General features: G+C 32.4%; 1 protein-coding gene across 1 annotated transcript; it reads right to left on the bottom strand.

The window, feature by feature from the left end:
* Window positions 1–6,253: 6,253 nt before the first annotated feature.
* LOC133336488 (uncharacterized) lies at window positions 6,254–15,610 on the bottom strand. Its single transcript, XM_061544784.1, has 4 exons — window positions 15,389–15,610; window positions 15,168–15,279; window positions 6,541–6,855; window positions 6,254–6,466 (listed from the first exon to the last, which is right to left on the bottom strand). Exons 1-4 carry the CDS (start codon window positions 15,593–15,595, stop codon window positions 6,300–6,302), a joined length of 801 nt encoding a protein of 266 aa, XP_061400768.1. The 5' UTR covers window positions 15,596–15,610; the 3' UTR covers window positions 6,254–6,299.
* Window positions 15,611–23,110: the final 7,500 nt, after the last annotated feature.

The raw sequence follows: 23,110 nt of genomic DNA, 5'->3' as shown, positions 1-23,110 counted from the left end.
TGTCTTTCCAGGTCTCTGGAAGTCCTTGCTAGCGATTTTCTTGATGATATCCCCAGTGGTAGCGCAGAAGCTCGAGGTAGCCGATTTGAATGAAGGCAACGGATATGCAATGATACAACTTAATGACAAAATGTTAATAGATGACTACATTAAAATTTTTCACATATTTAACACCACAAAATATATGAATTTTTTAATTCATTCAAAAAGAGAGGAAGTTTCGCGTATTAATAATTTATTTTTATCGCATGAAATCGAGCACATAAATTTACGACTTAAAAGTATTATTCCCCATCAAGCTAGAAGTAGAAGAAGTTTAATTAATCTTTTTGGTACAGGATTAAAATATTTATATGGTACAATGGATAATAATGATAGAGAAGAGATTGAAGGACAACTGCACAATTTGGAGAAGAATGAACATTATATAATAACGCAAACTAATAATCAAATACACATAAATACACAATTTGACAATCAATTAGCTAAATTAACAAAATTATATAATGACCAAACAAAACTGTTGATTAAGAGCATGTCAAACGTTAAATCAAAGATTACACAGCAAAAGCTGATAAAGTTTACCGCCTTAAATACCAAATTGATCATATGGGCAAATTATTAGATAAAGTAAGAAACCTTATCTTGGCTTCCAAATTAAATATTCTCACTCGAGATATCCTGAGTGATGAAGAAATTAGAATATATAATATAACCATAGACAAAATGAAAGACATTAATGAATTTAGCCCTTTACAAAAATAATATAGTATTTGTCTTAAAAGTACCCCAATATAATCCTAAAATATTCCAAGAAGTATATATCCAACCAATCTATATATATAAAAATGAATTTCTGTTTGTTAGTTTGTTTGATAGGTGTTCCCTATAGACTCCTAAACTACTGAACGGATTTTCATGAAATTTTCACAGTCGATTTTTTAGTACATTTGTGGTAATATAGTGTACTTAATTTTTTGATGGGGGCAGGGGAAACAGTAGCCCCCATACAAATTGCCCCCTTTTTAGATCAGAATTGGCCATTATAGCAGAGAATTGGAATTGGAAATTATAGCAAAGTGTTAGTAAATATACAAACCACAGATGTTTACTAAGTTCACAAACCACAATTATGTACGTGTCGCCAATTCACAATTTGTTTTTATGACAATGATAAAGATGGAAATATCTGAATCAAAAAAGTGATACTAATGACAGAGTTCGTACAATTCGAGTACGCAGAGATTTCAATAATGTGGACTCTATACACAAAATAGTACTGTACACATTTCTGATGACAGAATTCGTAAAATTTGAGCACGAAGCTATTTAAATAATTTGGATTATATACACAAATTAGTACTGTACACATATTTGCCCTCTTTATACCCTTCACCAGGGTGTTTCAGGGTATTATGACTTTGTGCATATGTTTGTAACAGGCAAAAGAAATCGAGATAGACCCATGGTTCCTTTTGAGAATAAGCATAGAATAACTTTCTGAGTCGATTTATGCATGAAATGGTACCTATATATCTTTCGATTTGCACGAAATTTTTTGGTATAGCCTACTAAATTAGGTCAAGAATAATGTGTGCTAAGTTTCGTGAAAATCGGTTCAGATTTAGATATAGCTCCCATATATAGTTTCACCCGATTTTAGGTAATTGGTACACCAAAGTCGCTATATATCATTCGATTTGCACGAATTTTGGCATAGCGTACTGAATTAAGTCAAGAATGATTGTGCTAAGTTTCATGAAAATAGGTTCAGATTTAGATATAGCTCCCACATATATATATATATTTGTGTCCGATTTAATGTAAATAGTCCCTATATATCTTTCAATTTGCACGAAATTTGGTATAGAATACTGAATTAGGTCAAGAATAATGGATACTATGTTTCGTGAAAATCGGTTCAGATTTAGATATAGCTCCCATATATAGTTTTGCCCGATTTTTGGTAAATGGTGCACCAAAGCCCCTGAAAATCATTAGATTTGCACGAATTTTGGCAAAGCGGACTAAATTAAGTCTAGAATAATGTGTGCAAAGTTTCGTGAAAATCGGTTCAGATTTAGATATAGCTCCCATATGTAAATGGTGCACCGAAGCCTCTATAATTGGCACACCAAAATCGCTATATATCATTCCATTTGCATGAATTTTGGCATAGCGTAGAATGATGTGTGCTAAGTTTCGTGAAAAACGATTCAGATTTAGATAGATTTTGGCATAGCGTACTGAATTAGAATGAATGCGCAAAGTTTCATAAAAATCGGTTCAGATTTAGATATAGCTCCCATATATATTTTTGTCCGATTTAATGTAAATGGTCTCTATATATCTTTCGATTTGCACGAAATTAGGTGCAGCCTAATAAATTAGGTCAAGAATGATGTATGCTAAGTTTCGTGAAAATCGGTTCAGATTTAGATATAGCTCCCATATATTTTTTCGTCCGATTTTATGTAAATGGTGCCCCTGAAAATCATTCGATTTTCGTTTCGTGAAAATCGGTTCAGATTTAGATATAGCTCCCATATATATTTTCGTCCGATTTTATGTAAATGGTGCCCTGAAAATCATTCGATTTTCATTTCGTGAAATCCGTTCAGATTTAGATATAGCTCCCATATATATTTTCGTCCGATTTTATGTAAATGGTGCCCCTGAAAATCATTCGATTTGCACGAATTTTGGCATAGCGTAATGAATTAAGTCTAGAATAGTCTAGCAAAGTTTCGTGAAAATCTGTTCAGATTTAGATGTAGCTTCCATATATATGTTCGTCCGATATAAATTAATCTCTGGTAACTTTCCTTGAATTCGGTTCATGGTAAATTTACACCATGTAATCAATGGATGTCTGATTGAGATTAAATTTTAAACCGAGCAATATACCAAATAGCGTGTGTCAAGTTTGCTTTAAATCGATTTACGATAGGTTGCAGAATGACATGTGTAGGGATTGATGTTAGTCGGTTTAGATATAGATAAATACCCAAAATGGTGAAGGGTATCATATAGTCGGCCCAGTCCGAATTTACTGCTTTCCTTACTGTCTTTTTCAGTTTGTGAAAACATATTTACTTTGGAAAAATGTTATTTGGCTTAAAAAACACCGAAGTGAATAGTGTGAATTTTAATTTTAAATCGTTTGATCATCTAGAAGGCACGTTAAAAGTCGGAGACTGGGATATGATAAATTTAGATAAAGCTTTAATTTTTATTCGCTGATCCTATTACTGCTTTTCAATGTATAGTTCTACTTTGATGGAAGACAACAAAAACATCCATCTAAGACCCTTTATGTACTGCGTTCTGTGCATTATTTTAATATAAATTTTTTCAAACCAAAAGCTTTGGGATTTTGTTCTAATAATCATAATCCCTCATCCTTCAATATATTCCTAGATCAGTGCAAAATTATTGTTGTACAGCAACTGTAAAGTTAATACTGGCAAATGCTCTGTTAATGTCGCTGCAATTATATGGACTTGGAGTGTATTCGGGATCCATTGATTTGCATGTTAATAAGCTAAAGCGAATTATTAATACTATAACACGCTTTATTAAAAATCTACGTAGTGACAATCACGTGTCGGAATATGTTACTCGCTTTCGTGGATGTTCTTTTGAAAAATTTATTCAGTATATATATTACCGTCATAGGTGCCCATCAGTATACTTTAAAGTAGCTGCCTACTCACACGCATTGTTATGCTTTTTCATTCAGTCGTTGTTTGACAGCCAACGAATGAACACATGCTAGGGTGCGCGCACGACGTCGAGTCCACACAACTAGAAAATCAACGAAATCACACTTAGGGATAAAAGTATTTCAGTATATTTTTATTTAATTATTCAAAATGAGTTTGGGAAGGCACAATGTTTTGTATGTTTTAAAACTTTTAAAAACAACAAAACATCACATTATCAAATATTTAATTATTTCAAGAATTAAATATTTGATAATATGACTATTATCTCAGTATATGCTACTTTATAAACTTTATTTGATTTTTGTAACATATACAATTTGTAATTCATATAAAAACATTTTTAATAATGCTTTTAATCTATATAATAACAAAAATTAAATTCATCGATAATTTTTTCCGACCACAAAAATGTACACACAATTTTGTTCAGTACTGTTCTGTTTTCTCTCACACATACTAACGCATTTCAATTTTGGGCACCTATGATTACCGTGGACACTTAAGGATGTTATTTTCTTTCACACACTCCTCCAGAAAAATCAATATTTTGATACCTCGAATTTGGAATATTTGCGCGATGTTGGATTTTTCTCATAGCAATAATGCTATACGTTTAAAAATTCTAAGTCAGTTACACATTTCATAGTAAAAATTACCATATTATGGATTTAATTTTTTGGCCTTTGGAAGGGGCAGCGAAGTGCCACGGGTCCAGCTAGTACCTAATAAAGAAAAAATTAAAATTAATATTGCAGAAAAATTGTATATCACAAAAGATAATAAAATTTATTATGATGTTAATGAAACACCAAATCTAAGGGAAGTTGAGGATGATTGTTTATCCAATCTGTTTAATTATAAGCTCATGAAATGTCATTATATACAAAATACTAAACCAGAAGTTGTCGAGATTGGCTTAAATATTATAATTGCTATAAATACTAATCAAATTGTTAATCATACATGTAACAAATACCCATTAAAATTATCTGGAAATCACATGCTGATCATAGAAAATTGCAAAGTAAAATTTGACAAATGGTACAATAAAGTAATGTTTCAAAACATGTTAATAATTCCAAATCCCTACAGAGACATACATATGATAAATGATTCATATGATTCTTTAGAGGAAATATAGTATCATCATATTAAAAATACCGAATTCATATCAGAAATAAAATTTGAACAGAAAGTAACTAATTACACAGTAATAGTCTTGACAGCTGTAATTTTACTTATTATAGCATTGTATCTGTATTTAAAATATAGATCAAGCACAGTAAAAGTAACTATGCCCTTCCCCTCAGCTCCTTTGGAACACGGGAAAGAGTCTTCGCCGGGGGTGTTATAACCCAAACCAAAATGCCTTTCCAATGACTTGGCAATATATTCATATTACAATTATCGTACCATCTGTCATTTTAAAAAAAAGCCACACTCTTCTTGCAAATCACACAATCGATCGTATTTCAAATCATACGATCGAATCAAAAGACCAGTAGAATAATCATATTACAATAATCATACGATGTATCTAAAATTAAAGTAAACAATTATTAATATTGCACTTATATTCACAAATAAAGATTCAGTTCTATTCTAGCAGCAAACTTTAATTAACGTTTTATTTTGTTACGCGAGTTTCGCTAAAGGAAGAAAAACTCACTTTAGTTTTTTTTTTTTTTTTTAAAAACACAATCCTATTAAGAAGGATTAAAATTACAGAGCAGAGTAGTTTGGGAACAACAATACAATATTTTCCCGACATGTGGCGATGACACGCTACATCTTATCAACCGAACTTCTAAATTGAATAATTGTGCTGGCAAGTGTATATCAAAGCTTCTGATCAATATAATAAACAGTTATCGACCATCGTCGATAATTCTGTTCGTAAACTGCAAGATCTATTAATAAGGTCACCAAGATAGCAATCGAAATCGGAAAACAGCTGTTTTTTCTCAAGCCTAATGTCAAACATTTTGACTTTGTTTACGTTTTCATAATGGAAGTCAATTCACAATAATGCATTTTGACAGCAAACTTGAGAGGTATCGATAATCAGCTGGTCTCCCTTAGTGACCTTATTTCACGGAAAATGTAATTGCGAGTTGTGCTCTTTTGTATTTATGTACGCTTTATTTGATTATAAAAAGACATAACTGTAAGTATGATTTTTTTATTTATTTTATCGGAATATATTCTTATTAGCGGAATATTTATTGAGCGAAAAGTGCAAAAGGTAAAATATTTAATAATTTAGAAACTGAAAGCATTCGAGATATACAAAAATATTTGATTTTCACTTATATATAATTAAATATAATAGGTATATAATAAATTAATATATTTTATAAAAAACGGTATCTTAAGCTTAGAAGAATGTGTGTATTATGTAGGTGTAGTGTATTGTGTTTTAGGTTTAAGTATGTTCTCTACAATTAACTGTAGTGTATTATAGTTCATAGATCTTTTTTATAAAAAGAGATACATAATTTATTATCTACATTTTGTTAAAGTATTAAATTGCATAAAGAATAAATTTGGTGAGTCCGGGTAAAACAAGTTTTATATTCGTGTAATATTGATTGTTTCATTTATTGATTCGCTCCGTAATAGCTGCTTGGTATCATTTTCGATTTCTATGGGTGAAACACCGACGCTACCGTTGTTTAGATATGAATTGTCTTCTTCGACTATTTTCTCTAATAAAATATCACCGGAAGTATTTATACCTATAATGGGTGAAAATTATAATTATTAGTGGTTGTTTGGGAATTCATGTATGCAAGGGTGTTGGGTAACATACATGTTCTTCCATCTATGGATCCATTGGGTACATTTTCATTGTTTGAACTGTTGACAAGTGCTACGTCGGCAGCAATGCCATTTTTCTGCAGTGCCACTGCTTTGCGAGCATGCCTAGTTGTGAGAACACCGGTTTCTACATCTCGCTCTAAACGATGTCCGGATCGAGATCGTGTCAATTGCCGTTGTACATAATCCTCTAAGTCCTCCTCTTCCTTGCGACTTATCAAACAATTTAGGATAAGTAGAAATAGCCCAAGTCCCAATGAAAACAATCCGGTACATGTAACCTCGTTCCACCAAGCTGAACTGGAACCTAAGGGGAAGAATACAAGTTGGTCATTAAGAAAAGTCGAGTTAAATTGTTACCAATTTATTTGAAATAACACAAACTGCCGTATGTTAATTTGATCAAATACATAAATATACATATGGGTTCAATATTTTCGCATAATTTGTCCTGTCCATTTTAGGCAAAAAAAAAAAAAAATACAGTAAAATCTCGCTAATCCGCGCAATCGATGGTAGACCCCAACTGTCATGAAAATGTTTACAGGGTTATCGGTTTTTTTAATTTGTTTAAATATTTACTCATTTAGTAATCATTTAAGGGGACCCCCCCATTCTCGGGGTCAATTTTTTTTTATTTAATTCGATTCTACACTAATTCAAAAATGGCTCTACATAATTTCAAGTGAAAATCTCAAGAACTCTTGAAGATATAGCCGATTTATTGTGTCAGCATCAAGTGACGGCTAAAGGGCTTCTCAAACTTTAAACGCGTTTTTCTCTTTTGCGAATGGCGGGCACGATAACTCAAAAACTAATAACCCAATCGATTCCAAATTTTTACACGTTTCTCTGTGAGTGTATAGCTATCGTACGAACTAGGATAAAGCCAATCGGTGAAGATCTACCGTTTTTTAACTTGGTTTTTGGTCAAAAATCGGCGATTTCCCAAAAATATTTTTTCAAAGGTCCGCCATTTTGTTAATTTTAATCCTAGTTCATACGAGAGCCAGACATGTACTCTTTCTAACACTGTTGGAATTTTCGGATTTCGATGTTCCAGTGAGGAGTTATAGGAACGCATACAATTCGAAATTGTTCTTTACTAAATGTCCTCCCGTATTCAATTTACTAAATCTGCTGCTGGGAAAGTTTGAGAAAACAAATCTTTCTTCATGAAATAATTGGTAATTCCCAGCATTTTTATATGTGTTGCTCATATAAGTGGCAATGGCTCAATTATAGGAAAGATGTGGAGGCGACAGAAATATACATTTTCGGATTCCGATGTTCCAGTGAGGAGTTATCATGCCCGCCATCAAAAATAAGGACTTTTCTTTAATTACAAAAAAACAACAACAAAGCAATAACAAAATTTGTTTATAAATTATTTTTCTTCTCTTTTAAATCTTCAAATATATATGTGCAAAGTTATTAAATTATTTTGAAAATCTTGAAAAATTAAAATCGTAAAAAATTAAAATCTTTTAAATCTTCAAATATATATGTGCAAAGTTACAAACATTAACAAGCATTGGTATTGATTTACCAGCCCATTGAAAATCTTGAAAAATTAAAATCGAGAATGGGTGGGGTTCCCTTAAAAAAATTGTGTTTTTAATAAAAAATAAAATTATTCTTTGAAAAATTATGAAGTTAAAATCTAAAGTTTTGCCGGATAACCCGCTATAGTGTATAAATTTCAAAAAAGAAAATATTTAAATGTTGCCGTGTCTATCGTATAGCTAAGACGGTTTTACATGGTACAATTATAAAAGGTAACAGCAAAACCCAGCTGATTTGATTCCAACGTAATACTAGTGTCAATATGAATATGACAAATTATGTTTTTAAAAATCACCCAACAGGAGAATAGGAACGCATACAATTCGAAATTGTTCTTTACTAAATGTCCTCCCGTATTCAATTTACTAAATCTGCCTGCTGGGAAAGTTTGAGAAAACAAAACTTTCTTCATGAAATATATATGTGCGATATTTATTTTTATTATTCCCCATCGAGCTAGAAGTAAAAGAGGTTTAATTAATCTTTTTGGTACAGGATTAAAAAATCTATATGGCACAACGGATAATAATGATAGAGAAGAGATTGAAGGACAACTGCAAAATTTGGAGAGGAATGAACATAATATAATAACGCAAACTAATAATCAAATACACATAAATACACAATTTGACAATCAATTAGCTAACTTAACAAAATTATATAATGACCAAACAAAACTGTTGATTAAAAGCATGTCAAACGTTAAATCAATTAAAGACAACACAGCAAAAGCTGATAATGTTTACCGTCAATCGAGATATCCTGAGTGATGAAGAAATTAGAATATATAATATAACCATAGACAAAATGAAAGAAATTAAGATGAATTTAGGCCTTTACAAAAATAATATAGTATTTGTCTTAAAAGTACCCCAATATAATCCTAAAATATTCCAAGAAGTATATATCCAACCAATACCTAATAAAGAAAAAATGCAAATTTTGCAGAAAAATTGTATATCACAAAAAATAATAAAATTTATTATGATGTTAATGAAACACCAAATCTAAGGGAAGTTGAGGATGATTGTTTATCCAATCTGTTTAATTATAAGCTCATGAAATGTCATTATATACAAAATACTAAACCAGAAGTTGTCGAGATTGGCTTAAATATTATAATTGCTATAAATACTAATCAAATTGTTAATCATGCATGTAACAAATACCCATTAAAATTATCTGGAAATCACATGCTGATCATAGAAAATTGCAAAGTAAAATTTGACAAATGGTACAATAAAGTAATGTTTCAAAACATGTTAATAATTCCAAATCCCTACAGAGACATACATATGATAAATGATTCATATGATTCTTTAGAGGAAATATAGTATCATCATATTAAAAATACCGAATTCATATCAGAAATAAAATTTGAACAGAAAGTAACTAATTACACAGTAATAGTCTTGACAGCTGTAATTATACTTATTATAGCATTGTATCTGTATTTAAAATATAGATCAAGCTCAGTAAAAGTAACTATGCCCTTCCCCTCAGCTCCTTTGGAACACGGGAAAGAGTCTTCGTCCGGGGGTGTTATAATCCAACGTAATACTAGTGTCAATATGAATATGACAAATGATGTTTTTAAAAATCACCCAAGAGGAGAATAGGAACGCATACAATTCGAAATTGTTCTTTACTAAATGTCCTCCCGTATTCAATTTACTAAATCTGCCTGCTGGGAAAGTTTGAGAAAACAAATCTTTCTTCATGAAATAATTGGTAATTCCCAGCATTTTTATATATTTGTCTTAAAAGTACCCCAATATAATCCTAAAATATTCCAAGAAGTATATATCCAACCAATACCTAATAAAGAAAAAATGCAAATTTTGCAGAAAAATTGTATATCACAAAAAATAATAAAATTTATTATGATGTTAATGAAACACCAAATCTAAGGGAAGTTGAGGATGATTGTTTATCCAATCTGTTTAATTATAAGCTCATGAAATGTCATTATATACAAAATACTAAACCAGAAGTTGTCGAGATTGGCTTAAATATTATAATTGCTATAAATACTAATCAAATTGTTAATCATGCATGTAACAAATACCCATTAAAATTATCTGGAAATCACATGCTGATCATAGAAAATTGCAAAGTAAAATTTGACAAATGGTACAATAAAGTAATGTTTCAAAACATGTTAATAATTCCAAATCCCTACAGAGACATACATATGATAAATGATTCATATGATTCTTTAGAGGAAATATAGTATCATCATATTAAAAATACCGAATTCATATCAGAAATAAAATTTGAACAGAAAGTAACTAATTACACAGTAATAGTCTTGACAGCTGTAATTATACTTATTATAGCATTGTATCTGTATTTAAAATATAGATCAAGCTCAGTAAAAGTAACTATGCCCTTCCCCTCAGCTCCTTTGGAACACGGGAAAGAGTCTTCGTCCGGGGGTGTTATAATCCAACGTAATACTAGTGTCAATATGAATATGACAAATGATGTTTTTAAAAATCACCCAAGAGGAGAATAGGAACGCATACAATTCGAAATTGTTCTTTACTAAATGTCCTCCCGTATTCAATTTACTAAATCTGCCTGCTGGGAAAGTTTGAGAAAACAAATCTTTCTTCATGAAATAATTGGTAATTCCCAGCATTTTTATATGTGTTGCTCATATAAGTGGCAATGGCTCAATTATAGGAAAGATGGGGAGTAGGGATACGTAGTCAAGCGCAAAAGTCGACTTTTAGACTTTTCGATTTTTGCCTCTGACCAAAAAGTCGATTTTTAGACTTTTCGATTTTTGCCTTTGACTAAAAAGTCGACTTTTCGATCTTTCGATTTTGTCAAAACTGTTCAAAATCGATTTTCGACTTTTACTGACTTCTGCAAAATCGACTAAAAAATTTGATTTTTTATATGAATTATTGTTAACTTATAATGTAAAGTTCCGGAAAGTGCAATTTTTGGGCAATTTGAGCTTTGTGATAAACAACCATGTATTTATGAAGAAAATCGAAAGTCGATCTTGAAAAGTCGACTTTACGATTTTCTCATAGATCAAAAGTCGACTTTGACTTTTAGACTTTTCAATACAAAAAGTCGATTAATCGATTAGTCGAAAGTCGATTTACTTATCCCTAATGGGGAGGCGACACAAAATATATACATTTGATAGATTTTCATTCATGTTTTTTAATTTTATTTTTAGGATTCGAAAAAATTACATTTTCAAAATAAATATAATTTGTTTTTAATTTGTTTACGTTTTTCTGTCAAATGACGTTGACACTAGTATAACTTACAACAACAAACTTCGTATGGCTGTTGTACAACAACACTTGCTGTTACCTTCTATTATTATACCATGCAATGAACCATGCCTTACAATTTTCCTCTTGGGTGATTTTTAAAAACATAATTTGTCAAATTCTCATTGACGCTAGTATTACGTTGGAATCAAATCAGCTGGGATTTGCTGTTACCTTTTATAATTGTACCATGGAAATGAACCTTACGATAACCTAGTTTTATAATTTCGTTCCAGAATCTGAAAAAATCTACTGCTTTTTTCAACTTTTTACTCATTAGCTTATAACGTAAAATAATGTAGTCGCATTGGCTTTGCCCAGGCTTATTTTGGTCCCTCTTTCATCTCACTGACCTCCCTGCGGTGTCACCTGGGGTAGCTATTTTCATCACCCGTTGAAATAGAGAGCTGATGGGTTGAGGCGTCGGGTTAGTTGCCCACACTCAGAAAAAAAACGACTCGAATGAATTGCTATAATCTGTATAAAAGCGAAGTTCTTCTACATCACGAAGACAAAAACATATACCGCGGCCCTGGCCATGACATTAAAATTCGGCTAAAAGATTTTTGTGCAAAAATCGGAAGGCCCAAAAAATATGGAAGTTAGCATCACCAGATTCAAGAATCTCGATAATCACAAGGCCACCTGGATTTCTCCCGATCGAACAACGAGAAATCGGATCAATCTTGTTGTGATAGGCGTGTTTTAGACGTTCGATCGATTCGGACCATTACCTTATGACAGCCACGGTTCGCACTCGTCTTAAAGTATCAGCAACGGTGCGATCCTGATAATAATATAGAAGCACAATAGCAAAGAATCGCCCACTTCCTACAAACTGCAGCAAAAGCAACACTTGGGTACCCAAGACCATTACCAAGAAAAGTGTACGATCAGGAGTGTTGTAATACTACTGATGTGAAAAACGCAGCGTATAGGGCAACCCTGCAGACAATAGCAACACGTAATGTGATGGAGAATTATCGGGAGAAAAGGAGAGCGGAGAAACGTATTTTCATAAAAAGAAGAAAGAACAAGGAAAACGTAAGCATGACCAAATCGAGATGTACAGGAGTCAGAACGAAGTCCGGAAATTTTACCAAGGAAATTTTACTAGGTGTATACCACCTAGGCTTTTTAAAATCCTGCTGGAAAATGTTATACGAGAGTCAAATGTGAACGGAAATGACAAAACATCGTTATAAATTTAAACAAATTTCGGCTTTTTAGCCAAGATAGACGTATATCTTAATTTTCATTAGCAGCGCTAATTCAAATTAATTTGTAGATAATGTCCATTTTATGAGTTGTTAATGCACACAATCAAACTAAATTTAGCAATTTTAAAATCAATTGTCAAATTTGTTTACAATTGTGAAAATACAAATCGATCATTAAGCTAGACTCGAAAGAGTATAAATAACTCACAGAAAATACAAATGTTTAACGAAGCCAAATTTCAGCTTTTTTCGAAGTGGTGCTTCTGTCCTTTATGTCATCCAGATGTACTTGCCTAAAATATTTGAAATAACATCATCAATCAGTAAAAATTGTCCTCCTAAAGAGATTGTCGTTTTTGTTTTTAATTAAATTTGGTTTTAATTTAAATTTTGAATGCAAATTAACGCCCTCGTCTGTCTAAATTTTTTGTTAACCAAGTTAACAAACCAGAGAAATATTTTTAGTGCAAAAGCAGAGTTGTATTTGACATTATTTCTAGCAAATCGAGAAAATAGCTGTGTCTTTTTATTCGATATTTGTTTACAATTGTTACCAAATGTTACTGTTGATCTATTAACTCTAAAGACCAGTAAAAGAGAGTAAAATGAGAGATCTAGTTTAACAGTTCTATGCAGAAAATGTTTGCCAGTATATATATATATATATACATACATATATATATATATATTAGGTCATTCAGTAAGGCCAGCTGATATCTAAATTTTTTGTCAAATTATATTGAATTAGATAATGCACATTATCACGATTAAGGCTATAGTCTAAACGAGCGCTTACAGTTACCGTATGTTTGTGTGTATTAGGGCGCGTTCACTTGTAAAGTGAAATCCATCCCTGTAGAGCTTTCATCAACTAGTTTACAAAATGTTCAGTTATAAAGAAATTATTATTCAACTGATTATAAATTATCTTTAAAAAATATATCTTTAAAAATGTCCATTTATTTAGTACAATAACGCGCACAATGAGTTTTCCCAAATATTTGATAACATGTTGTGTATTTTAAATAATTTTTAAACAAATTGAAAATAATACCGATGCCTTTGCCAAAGGTAACTATGGTTATTTTTTCGAATTTCATATATTTTGACAAAAAATGGAGATATCAGCTGGTGTAAGTGTAAGTATAAAACTACAACATACAATTCAACAACAACCACATAGAAAATTGTTATTATCACGCTTCAAAAATATGTACGAAATGAAGTTTTGTGGATCCGGTTGACGTGTGTAGACTAGCAGCTTCACACCGATCGAACGCACATGTTTGACGCGTGAGGCCCACTTAACACTAGTGTCAGTTTCACATATCGAAAACTGTAAAAAAAACATATGAAATATCAATATATTTGATTTATTTTGAAATTATGAAATGAAATATTTTTGAATTTTCAGAAAAAATTAAACGCGTATACTATATATGCCCATCATCTGCAGATTTGACAGTATAGCAAAGTTAAATGTTAAATATTTCACAAAACGATGTTGTATTTTTTCTGGTGTTGCTTTACAACAAGCGATACAACAACCACATGAAAATTTGTTGTTGTAAGTTATACTAATGTCAACGTCATTTGACAAAAAAATGTAAACAAACAAATTATATTTATTTTGAAAATGTGATATTTTCGAATCGTCAAAATAAAATTGAAAAACATGAATGAAAATCTATCACATTTATATTTCTATCGCTTCCACGCCATTCCTATAATTGAGCCATTGCCACTTATATGCGAGTTATACGGCGTTTACATTATAAATTTTTACCGGGTTAACCTACTCTATAAAGATTTATTTGACATAAATACAATGGAATTGATAATTTAAACCCACTGGGTTAACGAAATCCGGTTAAATGTAAACGACGTATTATTCCATGAAGAAAGATTTGCTTCCTCAAACTTCCCAGCAGGCAGATTGAGTAAATTGAATACGGGAGGACATTTAATAAAGAACAATTTCGAATGGTATGCGTTCCCAATTTTCCTGCTGGGTGATTTTGAAAAACATAATTTGTCATATTCATATTGACACTAGTATTACGTTGGAATAAAATCAGCTGGGTTTTGCTGTTACCTTTTATAATTGTACCATGGGTCGCATTTCTTGTTTTTTAATATAAGTTCCGTTCCAGAACCTAAAAGATTCTACTCATTTTACATGTTTTGCAACTTTTTACTCGAAAATCGTTCCTCAACCCACAAAACGTAAAACATTGACTCAAATTTAAGAGAGCACAAAACAAAATGGCGTTCTCTTTGTAACTAGTACAATATAGTACTATATTGCAAGTTTGGGAACACAGCTAATGTGTACACAATTTTCTTGATAGGTCGTTCTACCTAATTCGAACATGTCATATGGAACTTGGCACGAGTATTAGGATGAAACAATGAAATCTGCTGAGTATTGCAGTTGCCTGGTATAATTGTACCATATGTGAAATCCTGCAATTTGCCTAAAATTCCAAAAAATTCTTCATTGACAGCCGGATATAGCAGCATCATATACTTACTGAATACGTTCCAAGACATTGTTTCATCTGGGATAATGCCAGCGCCACATAAAAATACACCGAATACGATGAAGACTATACCAATGTGCAGCATACCAATACTAGTGACAACCTTAAGGATTTATGGTTGAAATTACAGAAACGATAGACATATGGAAATGTATCCGTACAATTTTATATAAATTACATGTTTGAGAAGCACGTGAATGTTAATGTACTACCTGGCTATCAATCATCCCGGGTCCAGCTTTCGCGGCATTGTGTGTGTGATGATACTTTCGTCGTACAGATCCACTTGGTGAATGGAACGTTTCACCACTCTCCGAACTTTGTGTACTGTAACGTCTTTCTCGAGCCCGTTTTTGTTCATCACGACGTCGTCGTTGGCGTTTTATTGCCATGGCAGAATGAATGCCCACTGCGTGCATCTTTGAAGCTGGTGCAAATGATAAAAGTAGATAAATGTTAGGCTTAAGGCGTGTTCTGTGTTAATAGTTATAGGTATTTAATAATCGAAAGTCTCACGATTCTCACATATTTTTTTCTGAAATTTATATGTGTAATGTGTTATTCATATGCATGTATGTTTAATGTTCAGATCTTCATCTTTGTGCATTCGCTATTGATAAAAAGGTTTCTACGCTATACCTTAATATTAACGAAATATTACGATATTTATCGATCATTACTTTTGGTAATATTAAGATTAATTTTTTATATTATTTTAGTTTAATATTTTTTGAAATGATACTCCAATTTTTGTTCCCCTCCAAAAAATATTTGTAAAAATTTTGTAAAAACAATACAAAAAATCATATGTCAACAACATTTTCAAGTGTGTGATTTTTGCATATTTTTTATGCTTTGTCCGATTGGACTCAAATTTTGTATTTAGGCGTTTCATGCTTCAATTGATCGATATTTGGGGTCGTGTTAAAAATATGCAAAATATATGCAAAAAAATATTCAAAATATATGCAAAAATATGCAAAATATGCAATATATGCAAAATATATGCACGGTATGCTAGGTCGATATGCAATAAATATTTACATAAAATATGCAAAGATATGCAAAATATAGGCAAAAATATGCAAAATATTTAAAATATACAAAAATATGCAAAATATGCAAAGATATGTAAAATATGCAAAAAAAATGCACGGTATGCTAGGTCGATATGCAATAAATATTTGCATAAAATATGCAAAATATAGGCGAAAATATGCAAAAATGTGCAAATTATGCAAAATATAGGCAAAAATATGCAAAATATGCAAAAATGTGCAAAATATATGCACAATATGCAATCATTTTAATCAAAAAAAAATGATTTTTCATGGTAATGTTTTAAATTTTTATACAATAGACCTCGAATTTGTGTGCTTTCTTAATTTTTAAGCTATAGAAATCAAATTTTGTAGTATGCGTTTCATGGTTCAACTGTTAGATATTTGGGCATTATGAAAAATTTGCTAAATATATGTATAAAACATGCAAACATATATAACCGTTATATGGGGATATACTAAAACGTGGACCGATATATCCCATTTCCAATACCACACATCCTAGGAGTAATAATAATATATGTGCAAAATTTCTATCTTTAATATTGCGACCTAGCATACCGTGCATATATTTTGCATATTTCCATATTTTATGCAAATATTTATTGCATATGGACCTAGCATACCGTGCATATTTTGCATATTGTACATATATTTTGCATATTTTTGCCTATATTTTGCATATTTAATGCAAATATTTTGCATATTTAATGCATATCGTCCTAGCATACTGTGCTTATTTGTTGCATATTTTGCTTATTTTTGCATATTTTGAATATTTTTGCATATTTTGCCTATATTTTGCATATTTTATGCAAATATTTTGCATATTTAATGCATATCGACCTAGCATACCGTGCATATTTTTGTATATTTTAAATATTTTGCATATTTTTGCCTATATTTTGCATATTTTGCCTATATTTTGCATATTTTATGCAAATATTTATTGCATATCGACCTAGCATACCGTGCATATTTTTGTATATTTTAAATATTTTGCATATTTTTGCCTATATTTTGCATATTTTATGCAAATATTTATTGCATATCGACCTAGCATACCGTGCATATTTTTGCATACCTTTGCATATTTTTGTATATTTTAAATATTTTGCATATTTTTGCCTATATGTGGCATATTTTTGCATATTTTGTATATATTTGCATATTTTATGCAAATATTTTTTGCATATCGACCTAGCATACCGTGCATATTTTTGCATATGTTTGCCTATATTTTGCATATTTTATGCAAATATTTTGCATATTTAATGCATATCGACCTAGCATACCGTGCAAATTTTTTTTGCATATTTTGCATATTTTTGCATATATTTTCTTGTAAATCTGACCTCACTAGAATCCATCCCAGATTCACGAGATTACTTTAGTTTTTTCCCTATCAATGGGAACAAATGTAAAAAAGACAATCAAGAAGCGAACAAATGAGTGAGATCAGCTTTTTCTGTAATTAACAGCCTGTTTCTCTAAGACGATCGAACGAATGGTAATCACGCGAATTCGAATCAGATTGGGTTTCTGTAATAAATGACTTATCGTACAAAGTACGTCGAAATTTGAAAAAGTACCAAATTGAACTTATATATTAACAACTATTTTTTATTAATGAGCATCGAATGAGAATTAAAAACAATATACAAATAAAATCAAATGTTTGCGTATAACAAATTGGCAAATAAAAATTTGATTTTTTTCAAGTTTTATTTTGTAAAAACATGAATGAAAAACATAAAAGATACAGGATAAAGAGGAACCCAAATTGATTTTTTTCATATAAAAGCGAAAAAATAACCTTTCGATCGTCTTAGTGAAACAGGCTGTAATTTCTTGTGGGCCAGTAAGCGAATTCATAGAGAAAATTCAATTTTAATTAAAATTTAACGTCAATTTATAATTGTGTAATAATTTACTTGAAAATGTTCTTTAAAATCCATGGCATAATTACAGAAAGTAGTCTCATTTGAGAATTTTATGATGGTAACCCTTTTTAATATGGAATTCATCCATCAATTTCAAATAAAATGAAAAATAATATCCATAAAATTTTATATATGTCGATTGACATATTTTCAATAAATAAAACAAAATATATTTTCTAAAGCTTAACATTGCTCTCAAGATTTGACCATGTTTGTTAGAACTTATATCTATAATTTTTAGAGGCAGGAAACTTCAAAATATTTATAAATATAAATTATTTAGCAAACGTTATGCGTACATTTCGAAGGAAGATATTTTCATTTAAATATACATATCAATATCCATGGTATAATAATAGAAGGTAACAGCAATTGTTGTTGTACAAAAAACGATACAACAACCACATGGAAATTTGTTTTTGTAAGTTCTACTAGTGTCAACTCATTTGACAGAAAAATGTAAACAAACAAACAAATCATCATAAAATTATTTTTATTTTAAAAATGAAATATTTTGAATCCTCAAAATAAAAATTGAAAAACATGAATGAAAATCTATCAAATTTATATTTCTATCGCTTCCACATCTTTCCTATAATTGAGCCATTGCCATATATATGTGTAACACATATGAAAATGCTGGGAAAAGCGAGTTATTCCTTGAAGAAAGATTTGCTTCCTCAAACTTTCCCAGCAGGCAGATTGAGTAAATTGAATACAGGAGCACATTTAATAAAGAACAATTTTAAATGTTATGCGTTCCCAATTTTCCTGTTGGGTGCTTTTTAAAAACATAATTTGTCATATTCATATTGACACTAGTATTACGTTGGAATCAAATCAGCTGGGATTTGCTGTTACCTTTTATAATTGTACCATGATCAATATCAAATAAATTCCATAAAATTGTATGTATGTCGATTGGCAAACTGTCAATAAATTAAACAAAATATAATTTCTAAATCTGAACATTGCTCTCAAGAATTAACCATGGTTGTTACAACGTATATTTTTAAGTTGTATATGCAGAGAACTTAAATATATTTATAAATATAACTAATTTAGCAATATTATGTGTTGCCACTGAATACATGATATCCGTACATATCGAAGGAGTGTATTTTCATTTAAATTTTGAAAGCTGAATGTTTTCAAAGGCAAATTGGAAACATATGACTACATGAGACTACCTTGTGTAGTTATACCATGCCAGCAAACATAATACTCAACCGTCCTTACTGACCTTATATAGGCCTGGTCAGGGATACAAACCCATGGTACAATTATACAAGGTAACTACAATACTCAGCTGATTTTATTGTATTGTTACACTCGTGACATTTTTGATTTATGTAGAACGACCCAGTAGGAACATTTGGACACATTATATTTGAAATAATAAATACTATAATACAAATTGAGCTTCACAAAATATGGGGGGACCATGAAAAAATACTACACCATTTTGTGAAATGTTTGACATTTATTTTAATTTAAAAGAGTTCTAATCGCGCGTTGACAATTATAAATTTCCAAATTGAAAAAATCGCAACAGAAGTTCGTTGTCCTTTGATTTAAAATTGCAATTTTCAACTGTATTTTTAGCGATTTTGTATGGGTTATCTCTACATATGGCAATGGCTCAATTGAAGAAAACACATAGAAGCGATAAAATTACACATTTGCAAGATGTTCATTCATTTTTTCAATTTTATTCTGGAAATTCAAAAATGTTGTATTTTGAATTAAATCAAATTTATTGATATTTCGTATGTTTTGTTTACATTTTTCGACATATCAAACTGACACTAGTGTTACATACAATAACAAATTTCTATGTAGTTGTTGTTGATTTGTATTTGTTGTTTTGCAGTTACCTTATACAATTGTACCGTGATACAAAGCCATCAAAAGTGACAGAAACATATTATTACGAATATAACTTTAGATTTAAGTTAATTTAGATGAATTCCGTTACTTTAAGAATTTGAATTGTAACGTAAATTTCTACTACGCAGTTTATTCGAATAACTTCACAACAACAACCAGATCGTCTAGAAACTTCTGTAGCGACAGGCATGGCTCATATAAATAGAGGAAATGGCAAGGCAGTTAGTCAGTTGTGAATCAGATCGCGAATTGAAACCGTCAAGTAAAGTGTTACTTTGCACTTTACTTGACGGTTTCAATTCGCGATCTGATTCACAACTGACTAACTGCCTTGTGTCAATAAAATCATTGTAATAATCGTAATCAGTAAGAACCGCATTTTATTTAGTACGAACTATATTGGGAAATAAAACGACGTCTACACGGGATTAAGTAAAATCCAAGAACGTAACAATTGGTGTCGGAAGTGAGATTACGATAATACTACGATGAAGTTTAAGGATCTACGAGTGGAAGACTTGAAGAAGGAGCTCAATAAATTGGAATTGTCCTCTACTGGCAACAAGGCTGAACTACAAAAACGTCTGTTGGATGAGTTCGAACGCCGTGGTATGAACATCGATACATATGAGTTTGACAGTAAGGATGAAGTGGTTTTATCGAAAATGGGCGAATCCAAAGGTGGGGAAGTCTCGTCAGTAGCTGCCAGGGGTGACGATTTCAGAGAAATTCTGGCCAAAATGTTTGAGGAAAATGTCAGAAGGAGCGAAGAGAATTCCAGAAAGTTAGAAGAAAACACGAGACGAATGTTCGAAGAGAATTCCAGAAAGTTAGAAGAAAACTCGAGACGAATGTTCGAAGAAAATTCGAGAATAACGAACGAGAAACTCGAGTACATTACAGAAGTTATTGGAAGGAGAGTGGAAACCGTGGAGGTCCAAATTAAAGAGTTGGATAAAAAAGTGCAGTCGGTTGACGAGAAATTTCTGGCCCACGACCACAGGTTTATGAATCTGGAGAAGAAAATGTCGGAACTGGAAATTAAAGGTGGTCCGGTGCGAGTTCCTGATAACACACTAAAAACCAAACCTCCTGTATTCGACGGCTCTACGTCATTCAATGTTTTCAAGTTACAGTTCGAGACAGTGGCTTCTAGAAATTCGTGGAACGACAGCGACAAAGCGGTTGCACTACTTCTGGCATTGAAGGGCAGGGCTGCTGATGTTATACAGAGTATTCCTGTCGCTTCTAGAAACAACTATGAAGATGTTATTGCTGCACTGGAACGTAAGTACGGTGGCGAACATAAACAAAACATATACCTTATGGAACTAAGGGGAAGAGTACAGAGGGCAAACGAGACTTACAAGACTTTGCAGCTGAGGTGGAACGTTTGGTGCTAATGACGTATCCAGGAGAGAATCACCCATTGCTGGACCGTATGAAAATGGAAATCTTTGTGAATGGCATACGTGACCCTGAGATTAAATTTGCAACATATGCGTCACCAAAAGCGTCATTTGCCGAAACCGTGTCGTTTGCCCTTGCCCAAGAGACGGCAAGAATAATTGTTAAGCCCCAGACCCACAAGATTCGCCAACTGGAGACCGAATGTTGCGAACCCAAATCTCTCGTTAACTCGATCAAGGACGCCATGAGGCAGGTAATAGAAGAAACAAAGTTAGTAGGGATGACTAAGCCCAGGATTAGATGCTACAACTGCGATAAAGCAGGTCATATTGCACGCGAAGGCAGAGCTAAGCGCAAACGATCCAGGTCACCACCTCCAACGAAAGATGGTAGAAGAATGGCTCAACAGTCCACCAATGAGTCACCGTTAAACTAAATCGAGCCAGTCCAGCGGGGCATGAACTGGCTCCCATCGACGATGGCCCCACAATCTCCATAGCAATAGTACAACAGAAAAGTCACAACCTAACAACAACTGGGTACATCAATGGTGACAAGCGAGTTCTGACATTAGATACTGGCGCATCAAAGTCCATCATAAGATCAGATCTGGTAAAGGGGAAAATAACGCAATTAATGGAGTCAGACTGCGCACAGCAACGGGGGAGCCCGCGGCAGTACACGGCAAGATTACCAATGCCAATAAATCGGAGAATTACGAGTTTATAGTTGCCGATATCGTAGACGAAGTGATAATAGGCGCAGATTTTATGATTGCCTTTGGTGTCAATCTGGATATGAAAGAGCGTGTGATGACCTGGTCTAACGTCGAAATTCCGTTAAACGTGGGCTACGATGAAAGTACACCCATTAGACGTCTGACTACGGACCATCCAGAGATAATACCGCCCTGTGCCGAAGCAATAATATGGGTACCAATGAATGGAGATTGTGGAGCCGAGAAGTTGTGGGTGGTGGAACCAGCAGAAAACATAAACAGTAACATCCTAATAGCGAATTCCCTGGTGAAAAGCAACAAGGACGGATTGATTCCTGTTAGAGTTTTGAACCTGTCAAACAAGCAAGAGCAAGTTTGCCAATTTTCCGATAGTGGACAATGCACACCAGATTAAGCTGTAATTAATTTGGAAACTAGCACCGAAAAGCCAGCAGCCATGGATAAGAAGCACCTCGACGGCTACATAAAAGAGTGGACACCAATTATCACCTTCCGAGAGGAACAAGGCTAAGCAGCTATTATGGAAATATGCCTCTACCTTTGCGTTGACAAAAGAGCACCAAGGAAGAACATCAGTGGTGAAGCATGAAATCCATACAGCAGGCGCGAGACCCATTAAACAGCCTCCAAGAAGTGTTCCCCTGGCAAAAAGGGACGAGGTCCAGAAGCTGATAAGTGAAATGGAAAAGAGTGGTGTAATAGAACCATCGTCAAGTCCATGGTGCTCCCCAGTGGTCTTGGTCAAGAAGAAAGACGGAAGCACCCGATTTTGTGTGGACTACCGAAAGTTGAATGATGCCACTAAGAAAGACAGCTATCCGCTCCCAAGAATCGACGACACATTGGACACATTAGCCGGGACGTCATGGTTCTCCACCCTCGACCTGCAGA

The sequence above is a fragment of the Musca vetustissima genome, unplaced genomic scaffold, assembly GCF_032173495.1.
Source record: "Musca vetustissima isolate MV318-11 ecotype Yass unplaced genomic scaffold, APGP_CSIRO_Mvet_v1 utg197628, whole genome shotgun sequence".
In the NCBI taxonomy this organism is placed as follows: Eukaryota; Metazoa; Arthropoda; class Insecta; order Diptera; family Muscidae; genus Musca; species Musca vetustissima.
The sequence above is the reverse complement of the archived record's forward strand: the minus strand, read 5'-3'. Positions and strand labels throughout refer to the sequence as shown.

Bases quoted from the DNA above. Each gene is read 5' to 3' on its own strand.
- LOC133336488 (XM_061544784.1), bottom strand. From the start codon at position 15,595: ATGCACGCAGTGGGCATTCATTCTGCCATGGCAATAAAACGCCAACGA. The intron at 6,856-15,167 runs GTAAGTATATGA...TCTTCCCCTTAG, and splicing joins AATGTCTTGGAACGTATTCA to GTTCCAGTTCAGCTTGGTGG. The intron at 6,467-6,540 runs GTATGTTACCCA...CACCCATTATAG, and splicing joins ATCCATAGATGGAAGAACAT to GTATAAATACTTCCGGTGAT.